General features: G+C 40.9%; 1 protein-coding gene and 1 non-coding gene across 9 annotated transcripts in view; both read left to right on the forward strand.

Annotated features, from left to right (window-relative positions):
• Positions 1–22,543, forward strand: part of RHOBTB1 (Rho related BTB domain containing 1) — a 125,051-nt gene that overhangs the window by 79,677 nt on the left and 22,831 nt on the right. For all 8 annotated transcript variants that reach the window (XM_023509532.1, XM_023509531.1, XM_023509534.1 and 5 more), the window contains 3 exons: positions 4,413–4,614; positions 4,959–5,062; positions 21,570–21,755. In XM_023509532.1, coding sequence (XP_023365300.1) covers positions 4,423–4,614; positions 4,959–5,062; positions 21,570–21,755 — 482 coding nt within the window. In that variant the 5' untranslated portion in view covers positions 4,413–4,422. The remainder of the gene's footprint in view (positions 1–4,412; positions 4,615–4,958; positions 5,063–21,569; positions 21,756–22,543) is intronic.
• Positions 3,393–3,585, forward strand: LOC111723204. The gene has a single exon (XR_002771793.1). It is a non-coding gene; the product is annotated as a U2 spliceosomal RNA (small nuclear RNA).

Raw genomic sequence — 22,543 nt, forward strand, 5'->3', positions numbered from 1 at the left:
CATAAGTTCAAGAGGAAGAGGAATAGATTCCACCTCCTGATGGGAGCTGCTGCAGTGGTGTCATTTCATCTAGCACATGCTATAAAGATAAGAGCTTGGTTCTGAGAATGGAATTACGAAATTTAAGATATCAGAGATAAAATGTGTCTAGATGACAACAATATCCAGCACGTATCCAACAAGAGGAATGGCTTAAGTAGAGTGTGGTGGTGAAGAGCACTGGCTTTGAAGACAAGGAGGAATTCTAAGGCCAGGATGTGGGATGCATCATCCTGTGGACACAACAAGAACCCTGAGTTGGCAGGATATTTGGAAGAGTGGCCTGAAGTCCACAAAATGACAGTGAAGATAGCGGGGCAGGTAAGGGATAACCAGACCAGAGGTGATTCTGCAGAGCATGAAGGTCATTCCCAGTCAGCCTTGTGAATGGATGGTAGGCACCCAGAGCCACCTCACCACGCCCTTCCTTTCCCAGCCCCTGCATCATCTTGTGCAGTTTCTGGTTTTCAAATAAACCGACCACTTCTGACTTCCAGGGGGTATGCACGTACATTCTTCAGTTAACACTTTAACTATTGGCACCCATGTCCTGAAAAGTCCATGAGAGCTTCGCTTAAAGTTCAAGTCCATTGTGAATAAGGAGATGACAGAGTCGCCATAGTAGAAGGTTCCCAGCTTCTGTTCTCTCAGGCTTTTCTTTTTTCTACCTTCTTTGTCTCCATAGGCGTGTGTCTCAGGGGGGAAAAAGGTGTTCACATAGATCAGTAGCATTTATGGTGACAATATTTATTAACAGCATTCAATGGATAATATTTATTATCCTCATTCTAGGTAAATAAAAATCAGAAACCAGATAGTCATTATCCAGATGGTCCTAAGAGCTCACTCAACCATAAGAGTGCTAGATATGAATAAATTAGAGCCTGTAACAAGTGGAAAGGGATAAAATTGCATATTTTTATAATTACTACCATAATTTAATGTTTATTTGTTTATGTGTAACAAATGAACAACTGATTTACAACAGTACAAGTGCAGCATGAGTTTACATCTTTGGCTCCAATTTCACATCCTTAAAATGCCTTTTAGAGTACCACAAAAGAATTTTTCTACCCCCAGTAGAAGATTTTTAGTATTTGGAAATTGAGCAAATGTTTCCTGGAAGTTTCCTATCTGCAGCAAGTGCTCTGGGCTATGAATATTTAATTCTGCCCAGTCTTTTATTTTCCCTTACTTATTATCCCCTTTGCACAGGTTCAGCACCTTGACAGACACTCTGGTCTTCTGCAGATTGCCAGGGATTAGATGACCCAGAGATGTTATTCTCACTTTTGACACAGAAATTCTTTTTTCGGACTCTGCATGAAATGTGTCTAAAAATAGGTGAAGTAATGATAGTTTTTGTAATCATAGCCTTGATATAACTAGGAAGGCTTCTGTTCCTCTCAGAGTGCTCTTCCTAAAAGCTACACAGCTATTCCATTAATGCTGCCCCGTGCTTCAAATTATTTAGAGGATTCTTCACTTAGGGGGTGGGGCTGTTATCAGAGCAGGTGTGCAACCCTATTAAAAAAAAAAAAAACAGTTCTGTATATTTTTAACGTCTTGTCAATTTTGACTAAGTCCAGAAAATTCCCTCAAATTGTAAGGATTGGCTCTCTATGATGTTTATCAAAAAAATAAAATTCACTCTCCAAAGAGTAAGGTTTTAGATCACTTAAGATAGTCAAAATAATGTACCTTGGGTTCTAAAGTTGTGAGGCTGCAAATGGGGCCTGTTTTTCTGATTGGGGCTATGCTATGCTACTGTCCCCACACATTTGTCAAAGAGTGTTAAGAAGTGTTACCATTTGTATCTGGAAGCTAGAAATACCACATTAAAAATATTTTATCCCACCTTTCCAACTCTATTTTAGTTAACTCTGACCTCTTCCCCACCACTTTCTCAACACTTTTTTTTTTAACTTCTTTGCTTAAGATCAGCTCTGCGCCATCTGTATTTCTGTTCTTCAGTTTTCAATGAGTTATCCTTGGTTAGCTCTTCTAAATTTTATCCTTTTTAAAGGCCTTTGTCACTGTTAAGTTTACGAGTTTGCATCTGATCCTGGCCTCCCACCTGGCTCAGTGTCGTCCAGAGGCATCCATCTTCAGCACTATGATTCTGATGTCTGCAACCATCAGTGTGTCTCAGGAACTGTACCAGGGACTTAAAACATTAATTCACTTAATCCTCAAAACAGACTTAGGAGTTGAGTATTATTATAATTCCCACTTTACAGATGAAGACACTAAGCCAGTGCAAACAACTTGGCCAAATTCATAGGAGTAGAAAGTGGGGGAGCTAGGATTCAGACTCCCATCCATCTAAGGGAAGAGTTTCTCAACCTCAGCACTGTAACAAGTGGAGCCAGACATTTATTTGTAGTGTGTGCATGTGTGGGATGTGTCTGTCCTGTGCATTGCAGTAGTTTAACACCAGCACCTCTTGCCTTCTACCCACCTGAAGCCAGGGAAGTCCCTTCCCTACTATGTGACAACCAAAAATGTCTCCAGACATTGCCAAATGTTCTTTAGGTTATGTTTGTAAGAACCACTGATCTAAAACCAAATTCATGCTTTTGCCACATTATAATTTTTTTTTTTTAAGAGACAGTGTCTATCTCCCAGGCTGGAGTGGTTCAACAGTAACTCACTGCAACCTTGAATTCCTGGCCTCAAGCTATGCTCCCCTCTTGGCCTCCCAACCTGCTGGATTATAGGCATGAACCACCATGCCCAACCACATTATGCTATTAAACAGAGAACTAATAAAAACCATAGCATTTGAAAGCTAAATTTTAGAAATCAGTTTTAGAATCACCACACCTGATAGTCAGAATTGGAGATTTTTTGATGATTGTCTTTCCCTGCCCAAGATGTTTGCAATCAGCATTTGCCAGGTGGAGAACAGGTATCTGTCTATTTTCATCCTCTCCACGGTGCAGGGACTACAGATCAAATCCTACCCTAACCACACCTCTGTTCCTTGAATCACTACACTCCATTCCTGCCAAATCGTTCTCCAGCCTTGGGTTTAACACCTCCGGTGACGGCGTGACAGTCGGCAATTCCACACTCTTCACTTTCTGAGACAAGTTCACGTTCAGATAGCCCTAGCTGTGAACAAGTATTCTCTTTAATATTCCTCCTTACATTTCTCTGGCTCTGCCCTTAATCTCATGTTATCTAAGTTATCATTTTTCTCCAATCAGTTGAATTCAACAAACACCTATTGAGTCCCAATAGTGTAGTGTTAGGCTCTATCTGAACAATTTCTTTATGGTGCCCCTTAAAATCATTATCAGCTCTTTAAAAATGGCCATCTAATTTTCTTGGTTTAAAAACAGACTTCCATCACTTCTTGGCCTTCTGGATAAGATCAAGTGTAGTGTCTGTTCTTGTTAGTTTAACAATAGGCTTCCTCAGAGGGGTAATTACAATTAATTAAAATTGTAAAATCATACATGGTTGGTCTCCTGTCCAGTTGCTGCCGGTAAGCAGTGTGCTCCCCAGTTTGTGGAGGGCCCCATCCTTGGGGAGGATGACTGTGGACAGCTCTTTCTCTTCCTCTGGACCCCTCATCTTTAAACCTTCTTGGATGGTTGCAGGAAAATTCCAAAGTAGCTCCCTTTCCTGATAAAATCACTCTTTACCATATGCTCCAGATTTCTTGATGAAAATACAGATGGGAAGAAAAAAAAAACTTTTTTAAAATCTTGCTTTATCTGGGACCCTCGTGAGAACATCTTTTTTATGAATCTGATTAATATAAAAAGGGAATAAATATAAGTTAACTTGATTAAATCAAGACCCATACAGTTTATTCTCCTTTGAAGAGAAATAGTCTTTCAGCACTTTGGAGTCTCCTCTAAGTCACCAGAATCATTTTGAGCCTGTAGAGAATTACTTTTCAACAGTCATCAGGTTAATTGGGAGAAAGGCAGCTTATGCACGATGTCAAGGTGAGCCCTACAGGTGACAGGTCTTCCTGGTGGGCCAACACGAGTAGCCAGTGGGCTATGAATGTGTGCCAGCTGTTCTGACAGCACCTGGATGGGGCTCCAGCAGGCAGGTTCTGTTTAGAGAAAACCAAGGAGAAAATAACATGTTAACTGGAATAAACCACTTGGGGTCAAAATAACAGTCTGATGTTTTTGTACTCGTGTGAGATATAAAAAGAAAACTTCAGTTTCCATTTAGGCTTTGGATGAACTTCAAACTTCTTTCCTGTGCTTGGGCACCTCCAAAGAAGTGTCTGGACAGAGGCAAAGCTGCCTGAACACCCCCCCCCCCAATCTTTGCTTGTTCTGCAAGGCCTCGCAGTCTTTTTCTAGTGTGATGTCTTCACTGTGGTCTCCACTCTCTTCTTCCAGAGTTTTATAAATGGAAACTGACATGGACTACGAAAGACCCAACGTTGAAACCATCAAGTGTGTGGTCGTGGGTGACAACGCCGTGGGGAAGACACGCTTGATCTGTGCCAGAGCATGTAACACCACACTGACGCGGTACCAGCTGCTGGCCACGCACGTCCCCACCGTGTGGGCGATTGACCAGTACCGTGTCTGCCAGGAGGTGAGATGTACAGCATGTCTTCAGAATTCTTGAGGCATATCGTTCCTCTTTGCCAGTCTGATGCTTAAAAAAGGAGGAGGGTGGGTAAATTGCACATTTCAAAGCAAACCTAAGCTTTTTAGTGCCACAAGCGAAAACAAAGGCATACCTCGAAGTGTGACTCTTGTATCTTGAATGGGGGTTTGAGTCATGTGATTCTAGGAAGAGAATTAGGACTTAAGTCCCACGAGATGGAATAAGTAAGAGAATTAAATGTAAATGAGTTGAGGGCATTAAAGGGTGTTGGCTTAGACACACTGTCCTGGGAGCCTCTGATTGTCACGACTGCTCACTCTCTCCCACAGGTATTGGAACGTTCCCGGGATGTTGTGGATGAAGTGAGTGTTTCTCTCAGGCTTTGGGACACTTTCGGGGATCATCACAAAGACAGACGTTTTGCATATGGCAGGTAAAGCAAGACCAGTGTGCACCGTTGAGCTTTGAGCATAATTTCCTTTTCAAAACCAGCAACTGGTTCCTAAATGAAAACAAAAACCTGGCCTCACGTGGCCTTGAAATGTGGTCGGTTCTGCACTGTATCTAAGAAAAGAAAAAAGAAAGTAAAGAACGGTATGGTTTCCTGTTGTCAAAAATAAGCAGGGTCTGCCTTACCACTGAGAAAGAAGCCTGTTTAAAACAACCGGAGCTAGTTAAGCTGGAAAGTTTGCTAGAGGAGGATTTTGTTATGCCCTCCAGCCTTGGGCTGCTTTGACTGCTGGTTTTCTAGACGATACTTCACTTGCCTTCTGTGGGAATGCTTTAAGTTGTTTCAGCACTTGGCCACCTACTTCTGAAGGTCTTTTTGGTCCCTTCGTGACCATGTTAGCAGAGTCCAATGTTATTTGCTTTGTACTTTGTGTTATCTAAAAAGTCTGTTATTTTTGTTTGAAGGTCATTTTTTGAAAGAAAGAAAAATATTTCTTAAGTCCTTCACAAGGGATGTTTTCAAAATGAAATGAAGCACTTACATTTATTTTTATTTAAAGAAAAAATAAGGAGGAAAACATCCAGTAATGGAAAGATTCACAGAAAAGGACGATGATATGGGGAAGCATGGGCAATGTGCCTTAAAACATCTAGCAACTTCTCCTTCTCACTAGAACTTAAGGTCTCTCCAGTGAAGAGAGCTATTAAAACCCGGAAAAGGAGAGATTCTTTCTCTTACTGCTTAATTGTTAAGTCAGCACATTTTGTTTTAAGCTTAGAATTTAAGTGTGACAGCTTAGTAGCAGTGCCAACAGCATGGTACCCTGACAGGATTGGATGAGTTACATACTTGGTATTGAGATAAGCGTTTCCGAAAGTTCCTCTTTCTTCAAGCTCTGAACATTTATCGGCAGTTAGGGAAGTGATCTGAAATACTAAGGAAACTGCTGAAAGGGTTTGCCCTGTTCCTGAGAAGTGGCGCACACTGAAAAAAATCTGCCATTTAGACTCATTTTTTTTTTCCCAAAGGGAACTCAGGAAAAGGTTTAAGGAAGCAAAACAAGATTTTAATGTCCCCTTGGTAACAAGGCCTTTTGAACTTAATATCCAGCCCCATAGATACTTTTCTCTCCTCCTGGGGTTTCCTTTATTTTTCCATAATGTTCTTGATTGTTTTCTTAGTTTCCATTTTGGTTTTCTCTTTGGTCCAACTGTTTATACTATTTACAAAAATAATAATAAGTGAACCTGCTGGTAAATAGCACCTGAACCTGGTGCAGTCAGGGCTGTCGTATCCGTGGTCTGAAGGAAGCGTGATTTTAAAATGGTGACTTTATGCAATGGAAGGATAGATGCAGTCGATTCCAAAGGGGTTTTGGCATCCCCACTTCTACAAAGGCTAACATTTTTGGGGCCTGACGTCCAGCTCACTGAGGTACTTGGGTTTAGACTCGTAGGCTATTTCACCAGCTCCGTGGTTTGTTGCTACTTGAAATGCATGCATTTGACACAGGGAATTTTAATAGTGTATGATGTGAGATTCCTGCTTAGCATCTATTTGATGGTATGGTGGCCTTCATAGATCTACTCTGGGCCTTGTGCAGCCCCCTAACATAACTGGAGTCATCGTACAGCACATCACGCCTACATTTGTTCCCTCCCAACAAAAATAAGCTGCTCTTTCCTGTGACTCCATCAGTTCAAAGTGCATTGTTCATGCTCTGCTGTCTGTGGTGTTTGGTTCTGCCACTGTGACCGGTTCCCCTTTTGATGGAAACAGGAAGTGCTCCCCAAGCCTATTTTGATCCTCCAAGTGGCGCGGAGGGGCTTCAGCAAACACTCCTGCATCCTCGGCCTCATTCTCCCCGCAGCCTCACTTTGCGTACAGGTTTGTACCTTGGATTTCCTTGGCTGTTTCCAGTGCCCCACAGCCTCCAGGGGTCCTGCCACAGCCCCCACCGCCTGTAAGGAACAAAAGCCAGAGCTACTGTCTCTCGGACCCCAGCATCTTTCTGTAATACAAGATAGACTCCAAATCATATCACACCGATGCCACAGCAAAAAGTTACACATTGGGAGAAACTCTGCAGGCAGTAGTTCCTTTATTCAGTGTAGGGCCCTGACCAGTGCATTTCATTACTCTGAAAACTGTTTAATTTCTTCTGTTTTTAGCCTTTTTTTTTTTTTTACCATCTATGAAGGGTAAAAGTTATAGTTTCTGACAATCAGTTGGGTTTGCAAACCTGTTTTTTGATTGATGTTTTTACTATACTTGGTATGAATTATAAGTCAGTGGGATGTTCACAGACATAAACTTTAAGGCATGTGGAATATATTCCCTATCCTTGGAAATATATTTGAAACCTTTGTCAAATAATTAACTTGATTCTTGTGGTGACAGTGAGAGAAACCAGATTTGTATTGAGATTCAGCTTGCCTTTGGTTTCCTTTGCTTCTTAGCAAAAAGGTGGTTAATAAGTTGCCCCCTCAGACATTCTTTGGCACAGACAAACTCTGCTTTGCAGGGTAGATTCCATGGGTCACAAGAGTGTCAGTGGAAGGCAGTTTGCCAACTTGAATTTGCAATTTTTCTGGTGTGGTATAACTATAACCAGAAAGCCATTGCGTCCTTACCACTTAAAGGAATTATTCAACCCGGGTTTTTTTTTTTTTTCAGCTAACAAGAATGATTGCTCCAATTTATCATAACCTAGTGTGTGCCAGTCAAAGTAATAAACGCTTTGCCAGTATTAGTTAACCCTTTGAGGAACCCTAGGAGGCAGAGATTATCTTCACGCACAATTGAGTGGAGTTGGATTCTTTTGCTACCGTAACTTGTCCAACAGTGAAATTCAAGGTCAGATTCAAACCCAGCTCTGCCCTTCTCCTCACTCCCACTCTTTCCTCTGTGCCAAGCTAGGGTGCAATTGAAACCTACCCCACCATGGTGGGCTGGGCTTCTATTTACTCTTCCCTATCTGCTCTAAGTCCAAAGACTTAGAACCAAAAGGGATCTCAAAGGTCATCTGGTTGACCCCTCTTCTTCTGGAAGGGAAATCATCTATCCACCTAAGAAAAAGCATCCATCAGAACCCTAATATTCCACGGAGATGAAGGGAGCAGAGTAGCATCAGCATGGTAACCCTGCACACATTTGAAGCCCGTCAGACCCTTTCTTCCCTGGAGTGAATGACACCGACTCTCTCGTGGCCTTTCTTCCCAGCACCTACTTTCCATCCACTTTTGGATGAACTTTTGAAGCTCTTTTCTGGATCTTTTAAAATGTCAGGAACAAAGCCATACATAGCAACAGTGACTGTGATCAGCTGCTCTTTTTTGGCAAAGGAAAGAGCCTCTTCTTAAAGGGATATTGCTGAACTCAAGAGTTGTCCTTTGGAACTCTCGTTAGAAGGAAATGTTCACACTTAGAAACCTGGCCTTGAATATGTAGACAAATAGGATGGCTGTGCCTTCAGCAGGACATGTCTGGGACCCTCAGTCCCTCTCCTGTAGTCACACACAAGTAAATATTATAGATTTTATTGTTTTCTTTTCTTGAAAACCTCCTTCATTGATCTGTGTGAGGGTCAGATGACCTTCAGACACTTGATAAAACCAAGGGTAGTGAAGGTGGTGATAGAAGCACTACAGTTTAATCAGAGAGCCCCTTGAGCCAGGCCCATGCTAGGGGCAGGACCTGGCCTGTCCTGCTTCTGCTAGTGCTGAGTCTGCAAAGTCAGCTCCTTTCACGGTTGGGGAGACAGGCACGGAAAGGGGCCACGGTCAGATAGTTGGGGAAGAGTGAAGCTGAACTTGCCTCTCCGGTCTGTCTGGCCCCAAAGCCCATGTCTTCCAACTCCACCACGCTGTTGTGGCTGGTGTTGATGATGGATGACAGACGCACTTCTTATTTCCTCCTGGGACAGTCTAAATCCCACACAGTCTCATAGGGACCCTGAAGACCATCTCTCACCAGCTCCACTATTCCCAGGCGCTTCTTAAATTCTTTAATCTGCAGCAAATAATTCTTTACATGAGTCCCTACATAGCTAAACATGAGTCCTTTTATGTTCAGGAAAAAATGACACATCCAAGCAAACTTTTTGAGAGTGAATAAGGATCCTGAGTAATTTCTCTGGTGTGTTCCTCCCTAAAAAATATTTATCTAAAACATTCAGAATTCCTGTATTTGCCCTTATCCCTAAGAGTTCCAGGCATCATTTCAGTCCAATTGGAATATACTTATTATATAGTTTATTATTGTGAACTTGATCTTTCTCAAATTCTGTTACTTCCCATGAGAAGTATAGTACGTGTTTTAGATGACAACATTAATCAGAGCTATGGTTTCTGGGTGTCTGTGTAGGTGAGTCTAGTTTCACACTGAAGTCTCATGTGATCACGTACAGCACGGACAGTTGAGGCCCGTTAGAAAATTCAGGGCTAGAGGGACTGGGGCTTGTGCCTTGGCCTAGGATTAGCTCTGCTTGTGGTTTATGGCAAGGGAACAAAGTAAGGAACAATGAATGTATCTAGTGTTTTCAGTTAGCTGTCATTGTCCATAGCATGTTCTAAAGGGCGGGCCAGGAATAACATCCTGGTGATGATTCCACGATGGCAAACAGCCTGCAGGGCAGCAAAAAATGTCAAGTGGTGCGGTGATGGTTATGTTAGTTAGTCTGATTTAAGCATTCCACATTGTATATCAGATCATCACAGTGTACCCCATAAATGTATACAGTTAGGATTTAATAAAAATTAAGTTTAAAAAATGTCAAGTGGTGCAGTGATGGTTATGTTAGTTAGTCTGATTTAAGCATTCCACATTGTATATCAAATCATCACAGTATGCCCCATAAATGTATACAGTTAGGATTTAATAAAAATTAAGTAAAAAAAAAATACCAAGAGTATATTATAAATGTCTGACTACAAAGAATAAGTAAGTGAGGTGGTGGCTATGGTAATCAGTTTGACTTAAGCATTCCACATTGTGTATCAAATCATCACAGTGTGCCCCATAAATGTATACAGTTAGGATTTAATAAAAATTAAGTTTAAAAAATGTCAAGTGGAGTGGACCAGGGGACTTGGTAAGTCACCCACCTTGGGTGTATTTGAACAATAATAATTTTTCAAAGACGGGAGCCCTATTACCGGTTTCAGTCCTTCTCCCTCAGACTCAGTATAGCATTGTTACTGATTCTGTATTTCTTTTTTTATTATTATTAAATAATAGCTGTGTACATTAATGCAATCATGGGGTACAGTGTGGTGTTTTCACATACAATTTGAAATATTTTCATCAAACTGGTTAACCTAGCCTTTATGTCATTTTCTTAGTTATACTGATTCTGACTTCATCTAAAATTTTGATATTTTGTCTGTCGTGGATATTTTTGCCTTAATTTTCATTTTTTAAAATATATTATTCATCTTGATCACCAAGGGTTTGGGTTTTTATTGTTTTTTTGATGCCGCCTTACATTTTGTACTTGAGGCAAGTGCTTTGTGTTCTTCACCCAAATCCTAGTCCTGACTTTAGACTTTATAAATGGACAGCAGAGTAGTGAAGGGAAGGAAGTGAGTAGCGTGGGACTCTGTGGAAAAGTCATTCAAACCACACTTTTAAACGTGTGCTACCTAAAGATCCAGGAAAATTGTTACAGCCTCTGTCCTAAGGACATCCGGGCCTGTGTGCTGCTGTAACAAAAAGAACTAAAAATGGCTCGGGTTATAGAAAAATGTAGAAAGACATAAGAAAAGCAGTGATTTGAACAAAGGGACAGGAATAGTTGTTCCTTCACAGGTTAGATTAAAATTGTTAGCTTTCATTCTGGACATAGCAGTTATTCTGAGGTAAGAGTTCCGGGGAGAGGCGGCTCAGCCAATTTTAGCCAGGACCTGGACGGTTATGGAGCAGGTGGTGTTTAGGCCACACTTCAAAAAATACTGTCCTGGAATTACCATGATGCTCTTTACCAAACCTCATACAAAAGGAAAGAATCCTTGACCATTAGAGAGGCAGCTTCTGACTAAGGGACACCAGGCAAAAAGGAACACATACCGTGTGATTCCATACCTGCAAAATCCTAGAAAATGCAGTCCAGCGTTCATGACAGAAAATAGATCACTGGTTGCCTAGAGAAGAGGATGGCGGGGGCGGGGGGAGGGATGAAAAAGGGGACACAGGAAATTTGGTGCGTGATGGAAATTTTTGTCATCTTGGTTGTGATGATGGTTTCAGGAGGATTATGTATGTCAAAACTCCTCAGAATAAAGACAATTACATGCAATTTGGATGTCCCTCAATTATATCTTAATAGAATGTTTTAAGTAGAGAGGTATCTTTTGGTTCAAAGTGGTCCATGATATGTGAGGAAAAGCTTGTGTGTTAGACTATATGTGTTTTACTTATTTATGGGACTTTAAGTTAGTTCTCATTGGAAACATACATCATTTATGTGCACTTAGAAAGAAAATGGAACCAGAGCCTTACTAGCTTAATATGAGAAGTGAGATACTTACAGAATTTCAAAGAGAATGATGGGACGCTGTCACACTGTGACCCCAAATCACCCTGTCTCCCTTCTCTGAGAGAGAGAACCCTCAGCTCAGTGGATCCTAGTCTGACCATGGGGCCCATTTCTTTGGCTGTGGTTATGTTTGGATCTTTTTCTAAGAGAGATGTTTCACCATGTGCTTAGTGATGGCCAAATGGAAGACACCACGTGGTGGGAAAGTTGTCCATGACTCCTTCAAATAGTAGCAGTTTCCTTTTAAGCAGTTGATTTGTTCTGGAACTAGAGAGCATGGTGGTGCCCTCTGGGGTGTGCATGTGACCCCAGATTTTGTGTTCAGTCACCTGTCTGGGCGTTGGATGCAGAGTGGAGTGATGGGTGAGTCCTCTCACTCAGGTTGGCAGCTGCACCCTGGATGTGAGACTCACTGTGGTCAGCTTCTCTGCATTGAGTCCCACCCAGCCTGCCTTCCAACTTCGTCTTACTCCAAATATAACAAAACATTTATAGTGCTGTGTCCTGTGTAGCCTCTGGGCCCACAAACATGCATTACGTCCACCTAGAAATTAAGCTCCACCCAACCTGTTTTTAAACTAGCTAATCACTAGTCCTATTCTAAAAATTTGAACAAGTGCCACATACTCTCAGAAGTCCTCTGTACATTCTTCCTACCCTCCCTGTTGCCACTGGAATCCAAGTGAAGTGTCTCTCCTTTCTTTTCCATAGAATACCTTTGCACATCTCTACTGTAGCAATGACTGCATTGTGTGAAAGCCATCTCCTTAATTTTCTCCCGTTCCCCCTATCTCATTAATCCCAGTATCTTTAGGATAGAGACCATGTTTCTCTAGTCTGTATCCTGAGGGCCCGGGCCTGGTACACAATAGAAGCGAGGCAAATGTTGAATGAGTGAATGCATCTATCTCTCATACATACCAGAATTTTCTAAGGTACTGGCAGGAAATAGTCCTATAACAAACTCCAGATTACTTTACTAGGTTGAATTTTATCCATGCACTTTATAGTAAGAATAACTAATGGTGTACCAACCTGAAAATGATGAAGATGGAAAACACTGTGGGGTCTCCTTACCAAATTAATTAGCAAATAGAACGATGAGCTGTGAAGCCAGGAGAAAAGGCAGAGGGTCCACTCAGCCTGCCTTGTTTTCCCCCACTTTCTGGGTTTCCAATTTTTTTTTTTTTTGGTAGTGCCTTGTTTGAATGAGTATTCTTAAACAGAGAATTGCTTATATTCATAATAATGCTTTTCCAATTATAAGTTGTTTCTCCTCTGGGTATCATTTCCAAGACCTTTAAAAGAATGCCTTTTAAGAACAATATGTATATATCTTTTTAAACCATTTGCCTGAAGATGAGAGCATTAAGTAGAATGATTAAAAGTAGACCGTTACAGTCATGTGATCATCCAAAATTAAAAAATCCATTAAAGTATTAGACCAAACACATACAGATAACTCAAACAATTAAATCTGTGGTGGCCGTGTAAGGATTCTGTACTAAAGTACTCAAGTATAGGATTGCTGTGGAGCTGAACAATTTAGCTCACAGAAAATGTCTCTGTACCATGCTCTGGGCCACCCTCACTCTCCTGTGTCACACTGGACTTCTCTCCCTGCTGTGAACTGTTACATGTTGTATTGTAACCAGAAGAAAAAAGAAAAAATCAGAAGAGCAGGGCTCCCTATGCCTGACCCAGCCTTGTCCCTAAGTTGAAATTGTCCTTGGAAAGCAACAGGGCTTGATTGGCGCCTGAGGCTCACCCATGTGCCAGGACCAGGAAGCATTTTGGCTGCTGCCCAAACAGAGGTCACATGAGTGGGTCCTCTGTGGTTCATCTCAAAAAAGCACTGATGGGCCGAAAAGAGGCCACAGGCGTGTGAATGCTGATGCCTCCATGATGGGCAAACCACAGAGGAGCAGGTGCATTGTTCAGCACGTCAAGACCTCGTGCTCTGCCTGTGCTTTGTATTTGTTCTTGTTTTACTATTACTGCTTAATAACAGCAAACTTGACAAGTGAGGTCAAACATAGCCCAGTCTGGAGACTTTTCATCATGGAAGGGAAAGCATCAGTCTGTGATGTTTCTGTTCTGGAACTTTAGGATGGAGAAATATATTTCAGCCCGAACAGTTTTCCCTTTTAAATTAGGTGCTCAAAGGAGAGTTGAGTAATTCCACAGCGTCTTCAGCAGATCGCCCTATTATTTATCTTTCAGCAATTCCATTATCAATAAAGGATGGAGCCAGGAAGCCAAAAGAAAAAGATCTCTTGATGAAAATGTCCTGCCACTCTCATTAGCTTCAATGTCCACGATACATCCTTGGTCGTTTTGAACCCATAATGACATTTGTCTGACTATAATTGGTACTTTACAGTTTATAGAAAAGCTTTCACAGATCTTTTTCTCAGTGAATCTTAGCAACAGTCCTACCAGTAACTTTGAACATTGGCCATGATTAGATTTCCAGAATTATCCCAGCACTTTATTCTCCCCTAAAATGCCTCTGCCCCCAGCCTAGGAAGCGTAGTCTAAATTGCAGAAAGATAAAGCACATTAGCAAGCTCTCTTTTAAATCAGTCACCTTGGCTATCACTTTAGTGATTTAGTGATTCGTCTATAAAATTGAGGGCTTCCTTAAGCCTTAATAGTTCTGTTATAACTTACCTAGAATTAACCATGAAAGTAACCTGTTCATTTCTTTGCATTTCCTTTGATTCTGGAGATAATCTAATGCATGGAAGAAATCCTTAACCCATTCTTATTATGGTATTTTAAGAAGACTAAATGAATTTTTAGATAACACTCAAAGATTAAAAAATAAAATAAACTAGTTTACCTCTGCTATAGACCAGGGATATTATATGACTATCTTTCAGCAATCATAGTCTGGAAAAAAAAAAACCGTAATGCTTCCTACTCCATTTTCATTATTAACACTCCAACTGCTCCCCTACCTTATTTTAAACCTAAATTCACTTGAAGTCTGCAGACAGATTTGTATCTGCAGCTTTTACCTTCCAATATTTGTAAGGCCTTTTTGTTTTAAAAACATCAATGGAGGGCCTCTTCTGTTACAAATTCTGGGTTGTTGATAATGGGAGAGAAATTAATAGAGCAAAACAAAATTCCTGCAAATGACCTCATAGGACCGTGGGGAAGACAGCAGGATGCATAATGACGGCTCAGTGTTCACAGTGCTGAAGTGAAGGTGTCAGCTCCAGGAACAGGGGAGAAAGAATGACAGGCCACAATCTCTAGATCATTCTCGACTCTGCTGGATCATGTCCCACACTCAGTCCTACAGCAAAACCTGTGGGCTCCACCCTCATCATGTGTGTAGAGAATGTGGCCCCTTACCACTAGCACCATACCCCTCCCAGGCCAAGGAAAGTCATGGTCAAGTTCCCTAGGATTACTACCTACCTCTTCCTGGTCCCTGTCTGCCTTTCTTTCACTATCCACTGACCCTCGCCCCAGTTTAGTCAGTTCTCATGTAGCTATGGAGAGATCCTGTTAAAATATAAGTTATATCACTGCATTCTGCTCAAAGACTTCTGTGTCATCTGTCTTTCCCCTCACCACTCTGCTCCAGCCACACGCCTCTTCAGGGAGGCGTCCCGGGCAAGCTCTCGCCTCTGCCTCCCAGCCTTTGCACTAGCTGTTCTCGCCTATGTAGTATTCCTCCCCCAGATACGGGCAAATTGTCTCCCATCCTTCCCCGAAGACTTCACTAAATGTCACTTTCCCAGTGAAACCCTCCCTGGCTGCCTCATTTCCCACATCAACTTCTGTTCCCCAATATTTCCATTCCCCTCTGCCTGCTTTATTTTCTGCTTAGCACCCACCACTCCCTGGCACCCACCAGTTTCCATGCTTGCCTCCTAATTGTCTCTGTCCTCCAGCAGGATGTAAACACGGCCAGGACAGTGGTTTGTGTCTTTCACTGATTGCTCTCTCCCCAATGTCTAGAAGAGTGCCCAGTATACAGTAGGCTGTCAGTTACTATTTCTGGAATAAATGATCAGGTGATTGCTATTAATATTAGATAAGTGACTCGACAAGTCCCGGTATGTTTACCAATTCAAAGAGGATTGCCACATATCTTAAAGCCCCTTACTCCTTGGGATCCAATATTCTGGCTGCTTTATATAGTTAGGTCTCAGAAGAGTCGGGGAGTGTCCTCCCTGAGAGCCCCCTCCCCATCTGGTCTGGTATCCTAGCTCACACTGAGGTTTCCTTATAGCTACAGCTAGTGCTGCCCTCAGGGAAAACATGCACAGTCTAGGAAGGAAGTTCCTTTTAATTTAGCTTTAAGAAACACCAGAAAGGAGTGAGAACTTGCAGTGGAGCTGGCAGGGAGTATATCACCAGCATTTCACCGCCTCCGATGAAGCAAGCCTCCTTTCTGTGGATGCTTCCTGTGTTCACTGACCAGGAATTCAGTGGAGATTATTTAAAATTTGTTGAAATAAGTTGGTGTGGTTCATTCAGTTTCACATGCATTCAGCTTCTGATGATCGTGTGAGATGGGAAGAAAAACTAAAGGGACTGTAATTTACAAAGTATAGAAAATGGAACATGGAGTGAAGTAGAGCCTGATTCTGTTGGATGGTAGATAACCCCAACCTTCCGTGCGCCCGTGATGTTGATACTGCGATGGTAGAACCGACTGCTCTGAAGATTCCAGCTGTATCTGTCTAGGGTTTGGTGGCCGTGGTGGGATGTGGAGACAGCTTTCCTGCACCTCAGAGCATGCGTTGCTTTGACTCCATTTTTGGAGGGTGGCGGAAGGCTGGTTTAAAATGTTGCTTCCTACTAAACATACAGTTACGGGCTTGGAAGAAAGTTGCGCATGCTAATCACTCCCCACTCTGGATATATTTCAGGATGTTTTGACAGTTTTTCCCCGCCTCGTGCTATTGGTAAAGTATTGACTTGATTTCTCTGCTCACATCCAGGGCGCTGCATGGTCCTGCCCTGCTGTCCCAGACCCCCCGCCAGGCTCTTCCACAGGCCTCTCCATCCTCCCACATGGCCTTTCATCTCCGGGTGGTTATGTGCGCCATCACTGACAACTCCCTCTGCATCTCATACACACTGGGCTGCTCCCCTACTAAACTTTTCCAAAGCCACCTGTTACACATTCCTTTTCTCTGCCATGCTCCCAGCTGTTTGTGCTGTTTTGATCTGTCTGTTTGCGTAGCACTGTCAGACTCTATGCATGAATGGTGTGTTGTCAATATGAACGGTTTTGAAAATGTTCCTGTAAAGAGCCTACCTCGTCGGTGATCAGTGGGGAAAGGGAAGCTTTGGGTCAGCCTCAAAAGCGGAGGTCAGGGACTCCTGCTTGAACCTTTGCAGGAGGGGGACTCATGCACACTGACGAAGAAAAGAACCCTATTAAAATGTGATCACGATCCCTTCTAAGATGAAGAATGCAGGAATATCTTCTTAAAAAATAAATAAGGTACAGTCAGTGATGACATTTAAAAGTGGGATCCTACAATAGAACAAAAGAATCAAAATTACAAATGTACTTAAGACAAAGGTGCTTCCACACAGAAGTATCTTCCAGGACATAGAATCTGTGGCTTGTTCTGGTTCACCAAGTGCTAGTGTAGGAAGACACCCAACCAGAATTGGGCATACTTGAGAAGGGCACTGGGCCGTCCCCCTCACAGGTTTCTAGAAGGCTGGATGGGATCTGTGCCCCTTGTGCTACCCATCCAGTTGACCTGATCTGACGCTCTTAGATGGAGGCTAAGTTCAGAATTACACTTTCATTTAACAAGACCCACAGCAGCTCAGCTGGACAACAGTAGCCAAGCATATATAGGACCAGAAAGAGGAAGACAAACTCAGAAGACAGAGAGCGCTTTTGTGATAGGAAAGAACTTAGGCCAACAATTCCTGGCCGTAGATGTTTGATGCTGATTATCTCTCCTTTTTCAACTGCTTCTTCAAAGGATGAATTTGGTATTTCAGATTGGAGGGAAGACCATTTTGCTTCTGGTTTCTTCTCTGGTCTTTCCCACCAACTTTTCTATATTTGACTGGAGACATTGTAAAGACAGGTCTCGAGAGCATGTGTATTATTTATTTGCTGTTCACATTCTAGCTTGGGTTAACATCCATGGGTAAGATGTACATTTTTTTGGATTTTTTTCTTTAATCCTCTGACAAAGATTGGTCGCAGCTTTGCACGCATTCCTTATGTTATCCAGGTATCTTTGCCAACCTTTCGCATGCTATCTTTGGCCAGTGTTTCCCCTTGAAAGATAACTAAAAAATATATATTTTTTGTTTGTTTGATATCTGACGTAAAGTTGGTACAACCAAGATTGGCTTTATCAGCTCAACCATTTTTGGATGACTTGATCTTGCTGATTCACAGACACTTCCCTGTGAAACCAGAGATTGTTTCAAGACATCAATTTATTTTGGATTTCTTTTTTTAACTTAACTAATCAAAACGTTATTTCATGAACATCATTGGCTGGACTAGTACCCAAGGGAAACTTTCATATTGACATTTTCCACTTAGGAACAAGAAATCTTTTTTTTCTCCCCTGAAAAAGTAAGTATTCCATAGGCAAGCAACTAAGACCATATACCCTTAAATCCTTGCAATCCTGGTTTTCTTTAATAAAGTTGTTCAGTACAGTCAAAAAAATTTTTTTAATAAAAATAAATGAAATAAACATTCTAAATTCCTTCCTGGCCCTTCTCAGCATTCAGGTTCTGGAGTTTAGACTCTTGTCTACACTGCACTTTGCCTCTACAGTCTCAAATTCTAGTGTTTTCTATCCAAATAGCCTTAAGACTCCATTTAAATCCTATTGGATTCTTTTTGCAGCTGAAATAGGACACCCAAGGTCATTTCTCAACTAACCCTACTGCCTCATATGTGAGAATGTCCTCATCACACTCCCCACTCCCAATTATTTTTAAACTCACTCTTCAAAGTAAAAAAAAAAAAAAAAAAACTGTAATAGAGCCATAGAAGTAGAAATGCTAGAACTTGCCTTTTGCTTTTTTTGAATCTTTCATAGGAATGGCATTTTTAAACATGAGCTTATGTCGGACATTGAACAGTCTACACATGAGAGTGAATGTTTTGATTAAAAACTACTTAATATCTCTACTTCCTTGGGATTCTGCCGAAAGCTAGAGATATCCTTAGCTGCAGGTCCTGTGCCTTCTTATGACTAGGTTAGGAAAAAACCCTCAAAATCTAGAGAGAATAAATGGCATTCTCAGAATAGTTACTTGATTCTATACATGTTTATATCACAGAAAAGACTGATGTGTTGAGAATTAGGAATTAGGAAAGAATATGGGTGAAGGAAAGTGCGTCCGACCAGCGTCTTCCGACAGCTCTCTCTCACTGCATCCATTAATTATTTTAGTTAAAATGGGATTTAGGGTACTAGTCACATGCCAGACATAAGAATAGAATTCTGTATAATCTGAACATAATTTTTTCTTAACTTGCATTTGTGTCTAGATCAACAAAGGGTACACAAAAGCCATTTAAGCAAATCAGTCCTTGTTGAAATGTCTTTTGATCACAAAATAGGATGTTATTTTTTAACTGCTTCCAATGGAAAAGAGTGGGGACAGATTCTCATACCACCTCAATGTGAATATAAGAGGAAAAGAAGAACTTAATTCTAAGATACAAGTAGAATTTTGATTCAGCAAGTTATTTTATCTTCAGAGGTAGCATTGCTCTCAATATTGCCACTTTTCTTTAAATCGTCCTTTCGAGGCAAAATATTTACAGAACATTGAATTATTTTTCTGGCTTTCCAACGGCACTTCCTGCTTTTAGATATTGATGTGACATAGTTAGAAGTTGGGCCCTCTGGACCTGTGCTGTGGGATGGCACTGTGCTACGAGCATCACAGGATTCCATTTTTTCCAGCCCCCAAGGTCCTGTCTGTACTTGTTTACAGGTCATCTAGATAGTAACTAGTATGTGTTCAACGGCGTGAGTGTTATCACGGTAACCTTGGCAACCAAGCTAGCTCCGATTTCAGAAGCCTCACATGCTGTATCATAAAATTAGAGAACAGAATTGACATTTAGCTACATGTCTGTCATATAAATTAAGCTCTGAGAATGATTTCTTTAGAGCCATGTGCCTTAATATGGAAATCGAAGGCACCAATTAGAACAATTTTATACATATACTTCTTACAACACATTTTAGTGCTGGATGTCTTTCCTCAATTCTTTCTTTATGATACTGAAGCTCAGACATTGTCATACTATTCTCACCGTGCCAAAATTCATGGTGACTTTATTTTATGATCAGAACGAAGCTTATCGTAGAGCTTCATCAGATACCTGATATAAATAGGACTATGAATAATAGAAAACTCAGCCTTTAAAAAATGTAAAATTCAAAGCATTCCTAGCTTTACTGAACATTATTTTTAATGCTGATTGGAAGTAAGACTGAGCGCAGAATATTCCACTAAGTAAATCAGAATCCCAATAAGACATACTTCCCTTTCATTTATATATTTATACCTATTTTTACTCATATTATTCCAGCATCCAAAAAGCCTTGATAATACCTTAATTTCAAGGAGATACTAAATATTTAGATTAATACATTCATGACTGAAAGTCCTAGGTCCTCTTGTGTAATTTGGAAATGTTTTCATCTCAGGATTTTCCCCTCTATTTGTTACAGTCTGCTGCCGATTTTCTTGGATATAAATTTAAAGACTCAGCTTGTGAATTACTAATGTAAGCACCCTGCAGTTTTCTGCATTGCAAATGATTATTTTTAGACATTTTATAGTTGCCTGCATATATCTGTTTTGTCTTCATTGATATGTAGGAGGGAAAGCTCATTAATGATTTAAAAAGAAGGTGTTTTGATTCATTGATTTTATTCTTCTCATTCCATAAACAATCAAGGCAATAAATTAGCATGTAATAAAATTGTAAGAGTTTATTTCCGAATGTAGCTGCAAGATGGTCTTGAATACTTTGGCGTAACTTTTCCTGCTCTTTATATCCTTCTGCCTCAATGTTTTGAAAGTCATTATTGAGCGTATTTTAACCTAGAACAAAGATTTATAATTCCATTAAAGATAAGCAGCTGTCCATCAAACACCGTAATTGAAAAGCTGTTTTGTGAAACAATTCTTTGACTTCTAGAATGGTGATTTATTATGTAAAAATAGAAGACTTGATGTCAAGAGTTTTCTTTTCCCTATATCCCTGCTGTGTGTCATTATAACATTTAAGAAATCTGCTTCCAACATTTTGGCATTTTATTAACCATCTCTCTAGTTCTTGCCTAGTTATATATTAAATCCTACCTTCTTGCCTTACCTAGTAAAGAGTCAAAATCCCTGCAAATTCAGGATTTTTCTTTCGGCAACAGATAAGTGGTTGTGCTCTCTACATGTTTGCATAAGTGGGAAGAAGGCCAGGACTCCTTCTGTGTATTTGCTGACCCCACACAGCAAATACTCGTTACATTTTCAGTAATGTTCGGACTGTTTGCTTTCTCTCATTGGGATGAGTCATCGTCACCTTTATGTTGTTTAAACTGGTAAAGGGTAGTTTTTATTATTTTCTTTTATCTTGAAACTATTTCTTGTGATGAACAGAAATAGTTCAGCATGTTGTGGCTCCAGGACTGAGTCAAGTTTGGGTAACCATCCCTGCCATACGATAACTTCATTGGAAGAGTTTCAGTGCATAAGCATTCTGCAGTGCGATATGGACATGAACCCGTGGTGCTGGAATGTGGGGGCTTATCCGGCTGTTTGCATGACTCCAAGATGTGTTTCAATAGCTGGGTTTTTTTTTTTAATTGTGACATGATATGACATTAGGTGGGTAGGAGTCGGGAGGAACCAGAATGGTAGAAAAATAATTAAAAGCCAACACAAGCTTCTTTTGTGATTTTCTTTTAGGTCGGATGTTGTGGTCCTCTGTTTTTCCATCGCTAACCCCAACTCTCTAAACCATGTGAAAACCATGTGGTATCAAGAAATCAAGCATTTTTGCCCTCGAACACCCGTGGTACTCGTTGGCTGCCAGCTCGATCTCCGCTATGCCGATCTGGAAGCTGTCAATCGAGCCAGGCGCCCGCTAGCAAGGTGAGGCAAGGTTCTCAGAGTTTTCCCTGCACAGGTCAAATTGAAATTTAGAGGTAGCAGGTGTCTTTGTCGCCTGGCACTCTGCACTTTAGTACTTCTGGGATCCCTCGTACCAGCCACGGGCCGTAAGTCAGCCAACAAATCATCAGGGGCACGTCCTGACCCCTCCTCACAGGCGTCACTATCATCTCTGATGTCAGAAATCATTTTTATAAAACTTTAGCCAGCATTTGAAGTAAATTCTCTAATTAGGAAATGATGTCTATAAAAGTGCTTTGAAATTTGTCAAGGATTAGACAGTATGTTGACTTCCCACACCATAATAATGTTACCTTTGAAATTATGATTATTGTATATAATAAAGTTAATTAACATCAGGGGCTCTTGACCCCAGGGAACATCATATTAGTGAAAATGCTCATTCATGTCTAAGGATTTCAGGTCCTCCTCATATTTCTCAGTCTAAATCCTAGGAGAGTTTTACTCCCAAGAGTACAGTGTCCTCGTCTTAAAAATCATTTGGACCTATGGTTGCAAAACAAACAGAGACCGCTTTTAAAATGCCTGTAGTAGTTATATTTCTAAAGAGTGCCAAATTTAAAATACAACTTGAAGAAGAACTTGTTTCACTATATAAAATCCAGACCAGATACCAAATTGGGGAAAAATAAGAGTTTTTAAAAACATGTGCTAAGAAAGAAAGAAAGAAAGAAAGAAAGAAAGAAAGAAAGAAAGAAAGAAAGAAAGAAAGAAAGAAAGAAAGAAAGAAAGAAAGAAAGAAAGAAAGA

This window comes from Otolemur garnettii, unplaced genomic scaffold (assembly GCF_000181295.1).
Source record: "Otolemur garnettii isolate 467f Iridium unplaced genomic scaffold, OtoGar3 scaffold00008, whole genome shotgun sequence".
Classification (NCBI taxonomy): domain Eukaryota; kingdom Metazoa; phylum Chordata; class Mammalia; order Primates; family Galagidae; genus Otolemur; species Otolemur garnettii.